General features: G+C 51.4%; 1 protein-coding gene across 1 annotated transcript; it reads left to right on the top strand.

The window, feature by feature from the left end:
- Positions 1-1,452: 1,452 nt before the first annotated feature.
- Positions 1,453-2,556, top strand: NFILZ (NFIL3 like basic leucine zipper). The gene has a single exon (XM_064396045.1). It carries the CDS (start codon positions 1,651-1,653, stop codon positions 2,554-2,556), a length of 906 nt encoding a protein of 301 aa, XP_064252115.1. The 5' UTR covers positions 1,453-1,650.
- Positions 2,557-4,810: the final 2,254 nt, after the last annotated feature.

Here is a 4,810-nt window from a genome sequence, read left to right on the forward strand (position 1 = left end):
ATCTACAAGCAGTGGAACACTGAATCAAAGGCCTTGAACAGCATTTTAGGGTCAGTGCTCACCTTTCTGCTGTACAATATTTGTGTAACTCTGTGTATGTATGATGGAGTTAATTTAATCCATTCTCACATTGTTTGATTCTCAAAATCCTCCACAGATCTTTCTTGCTTCATTTGTTGGGTGCTTGGGATACCTCAAAAAGAGATCCGATTTTCTGAAATACCTTTAAATGGACACTGAGTAGATTTAGCTGGGATATTGGGCAGGAATTGTTCCCTGGCAGGGTGGGCAGGCCCTGGCTCAGGGTGCCCAGAGCAGCTGTGGCTGCCCCTGGATCCCTGGCAGTGCCCAAGGCCAGGCTGGACAGGGCTGGGACCAGCCTGGGACAGTGGGAGGTGTCCCTGCCATGGCAGAGGGCTTTAAGGGTCCTTCCAACACAAATCATTACATGATAGCAAAGCTGTTCTGTAACCCTGCTTCAGCTTCTACCCAAAATCCGTGACTGAGGTAAATCAGTTCTTCTCCCTGTGCCTTCCTTATCTCCCAAGCAGAATTAACGACTCTTATTTCCGCTGTAAGGCAGCTTGAGATGAGTAGGAGATCACTACTAATTTTTATCATCTTGACTGAAGTTACTTAGATAAAGTGTGACAGTTCACTGATGAAATGTGTGGGTTTGCTCAGTCGTGCACAGTTTTTGGACATCCTGGTGAGATGTGATTGATTGATTGATTGATTGATTGATGTGCTGACACACCAGAACCTGAATATTTTGAAAAGTTACAGAATCTGAGTATTTTGAAAAGGTGGCTCCAAGATGAGAGGAATAGGTGAGAGAAGCTGTCCTCATTCACATGTGTGTCACAGAGTGTCTTGGTTTGAAAAGACAGGTGTCTGCTAAGGAAGGCAGGAGCCTGCCTTGAAATGGAAAATGTAAACCCCCTCCCTCTGAATTATTAAAATTTTGAAATTACGGGGCTCTCAGGCAAAGATATAGGAGTAGGAATAACAGATCTTTATTAGGGAAGAAAATTTTTAAAAAGATAAAAAAATGCAGTAATACAAAACAACACTGCCAGAGTCAGAACATGCCCTGACCCCCTGTGTGTCAGGGTGGTGGCACAGTCCCATCCCATGGGGGCTCAGCCCTCCTGCAGTGCCAGCTGTGCTTCTGCTGGAGCAGGGATCCTGCACAAGGGGGGAGTTTTCCTCTGGAGCTCCAGGGCTGCTGGAGATGGGCCTGGTGTTCCTCTGGGAATGCAGTGGGCAAAGGCCACTGGGGTGTTCCAGGCTCAGATTGTATCCAGGTAGGAATGCTTGGCTCCTGCCCTGGGCAGAGCATCTCCCCATGGGAGGATGGAATTTGATCAGCCCTGCAGGGACACTCAGTGGCCATGGACAGCAGAGATCTCCTGGAGGGAGGGTTGGGTGTGGGAGAGATAAAGAAAACTGCCCAATTAACAGCAGAGAACTGCCCCACCTCTGACAGATGGGAACAGAACACACCCCCATTTCCAACCTAAGACACAGAGACAAAAAACAACCTCATTCCGATATTAATTTACCCAATGACACTAATTAACAGCACCATTAGAGGTAACTAATGAGCGTTCTCATTCCAACAGAACCCCACCTGCCTTCTCCACCACCATGGAGAACTTCCTGGCCCCTCAGAGCGAGCTGCTGCTGCAGCGGGGCCGGGCCCAGCTGCTCCTGGGGAAGGTGGGCGGACACTCCCGGCGGAAGAGGGAATTCATGCCGGACGACAAGAAGGACACCATGTACTGGGAGAAGAGGCGCAAGAACAATGAGGCCGCCAAGCGCTCGCGGGAGAAGCGGCGCCTCAACGATGTGGCCATGGAGAGCCAGCTGGCAGCGCTGAGCCGCGAGAACGCTGTGCTCAGGACCGAGCTGCTCTCCCTCAAGCTGCGCTTCGGGCTCCTCAGCCCCGCGCCCAGCCCCTTCCAGGGCCGCCCCCTCGGGCTCTACCTCAGGGGGCACCGGGCAGCCTCACCCCTGCTGGGTGTGGAGCCCTTTGCTGGTGACTCCTGCTGTGCTGCCCAGGAGAGTTTTGTGCCCAAGGTGCTGGAACCGGCTGAGTTTCCTTGCAAAACCTTCAACCCCTCCACAAACATCCTTGGCTGTGACTCCAAACCCGTTCCCATGGACACACATGGCCTCCAGCAACCCAAAATGTTTGAGGAATCCTTCAGCCCCAAAAGGTTTGATGCATCCTTCAGCCCCACAGTTTGCTCTCCATTCCTCAGCTACCCCTGCCCAGACAAACACCCCTTCCCCTGCCCTTGGATGGGCAGTGCCTGCTTCTTGTGCCCATTGCCCGGCACGGCTGAGGCCAGGAAGGAGAGCAGCACCGTGGTGTCGGATGAAGATGACGAGCAACAAGTGCCCAAAACTTCTCCTGTGCCTTCCTGCAGCCTGCCCTGCCCCTTGGAAGAGCAGCTGAAGGGCCGGAGCTTTGCTGCCCTCCCGCACAAGCTCCGGATTAAGAGCAAAGCCCTGGGCACTCTGGAGGAGACTGGGCTGGACTCACACTGAGGCAGCAGAGGAATGGCTGCTGTGGGGCCAGAGTGAGACATTGCAAGGGAACAAAGGGTTTGGAAGTACCAGGTGAGAGGGAAATCTCTTTTTGTCCAAAGATGGACATAATTTTCCCTGCTTTGTGTAGATGCTGAGGGAGTTTCCGGGGCTGCATCACTACAGCACAACTGCAGCTGGCCAGGACCCTGTGGTCACCCCCTGGTCTCACTGGTGGCTCTGCTACCACAGCAAGCTCAAATTGGAGGTGTGAAGGGGCAGGAAGAGGCCAAGACAGGGGAGATGGTCACACAATGTGACACCACGATATCTGGTGGGGTTATCAACTACTGTAGTGACCCTTGCTCCATCACCGCCTTCATCCTCACCAACGTGCCTGAAGCCAGAATTACCTGACACAGGAAACTGTTGATGGAACCAGTTTCAGACCCCTCAGCTGTCTGGAGAAAATAAAAAGGGGTTGTGACTTTGGGAATGTGGATTTACACTGACATGAAATGAAAGCAGGACCTCCTGCACTATATTCCAGTTTACCATCATTTATCTCCAGAGAGAACAAAGTCTTTCTCTGTCTCCAGACATGCTGTGGTCCAGAAGAGTTCATTTATCTTTGCAACTGTTATAATAGAAGACTAAATGTTATTTTATTATTATTATTGAAATGCAAAAAAAAAAATTCAGTTTTGCTATTTCTTTTAAAAAGGCATTTTCAAATTTGATCTTTGTGTATTTGGGAACTCATTATCAAACAGGCACAAGCTGCACATGGTGTTTGTATTCCTGCATCTGCTGGGACTCAGTCCCTGTCCATCCTGACTTCTGCCTGCTTGTCCTTTGGAAGAGCCTCAGGGAGAGTAGCCTCCTGCAGGGCTCTGGAGCCTGCTTGGAGCTGTTCCTCAGTTTTCAAGCCAAAGAGAATTCTCAGGGATGCACTCCAGGTAGAGCTGTGACTTCCTCTCCTCAGATCTTTCCTGCTTTGTCTCTTTTCCCAAGAAAAGGATGATCCTGCAGTTCTGATGGTGCTGTGTCTGTCAGCCCCAAACATTTCTTGACATGTTAGACAAGACCGACCCAATCTGATTATTCCATCAGCCCCAGTCTGATGGAAAAAGATCTCAAAGTGAAAAAACAACTTCAAGATGATCTCCTCTGCCCCAACCACACATTTTCAGTCTGTGTCCCGTGTCCCATGTCCCAAAAGACAGAAGAGCTCCAGGGCCCTGCTGGGAACCAGAGCTGACAGTGGAGCTCAATATCCTGGCTCAGATCCCCTGGGAGTCTCCACCTCATCAATTCCAGCTCAAGGGATTCTCCTGTTCCTTTGTGTGTCTGTCCCTCTGGCCCCTCAGGTGACAGAGCTGCCCCAGCCCTGGGGCCCAGCACAGGGAGGAGCTGGAGCTGCTGCAGAAAGTCCAGAGGAGGCACCAGGATGATCAGAGGGATGGAGCAACTCTGCTGGGAGAGCTGGGATTGCTCACCTGGAGAACAAAAAACTCTGGGATGACCTCACTGTGGTCTTCCAGGACCTGAAGAAAAGCCTGCAGGAAACATGGAAAGAGATAATTCACAAGACAAGGGGGAATTGCTTCCACTGCCAGAGGGCAGGGCTGGATGGGAGATTGGGCAGGAATTGTTCCCTGTGAGGGTGGGCAAGCCCTGGCTTGGGGTGCCCAGAGCAGCTGTGGCTGCCCCTGGATCCCTGGCAGTGCCCAAGGCCAGGCTGGACAGGGCTGGGAGCAGCCTGGGACAGTGGGAGGTGTCCCTGCCATGGCAGGGGTGGCACTGGATGGGCTTTGAGGTCCCTCCAAATCCAAACCATCCCATGATCCATGAAAACTTCAGACTCTGGAGAATAAGGACAGTTGACAAGAGTATTTTTCTAGGAATCATTTCATAGCCAATAAAGGAACGCAGCAATAATAGGACTGTGCAAAAGGACAGCCCACACTACCTGAGAGAGGATAGAACAATCCCTCAAACTGGTTTGGAAAAGAGGGCCCTGAGTGAGAGCTGTACAAGGGATCTGAACTGGGCGGTGGGGGAACTAACAGGTACCAAATAAAACTGTTTGCAGGAGCTGCAAAAGGTGTCGTGGTTTGACTGTTGGGATCTGCATCTTTCCCCCTCAGGAACAGCCAGCATGATAAATCCATCCATTGAGAACAAGTGGGAACAAGCAGGGAGCTGTGGGCACCCATTCCTCTGTCCATAAAGGTTTTTCCCTCTGTCTGTGCCTGAGTTCCCACAGCAGAAC

Source organism: Passer domesticus, chromosome 21 (genome assembly GCF_036417665.1).
Source record: "Passer domesticus isolate bPasDom1 chromosome 21, bPasDom1.hap1, whole genome shotgun sequence".
Taxonomy (NCBI): domain Eukaryota; kingdom Metazoa; phylum Chordata; class Aves; order Passeriformes; family Passeridae; genus Passer; species Passer domesticus.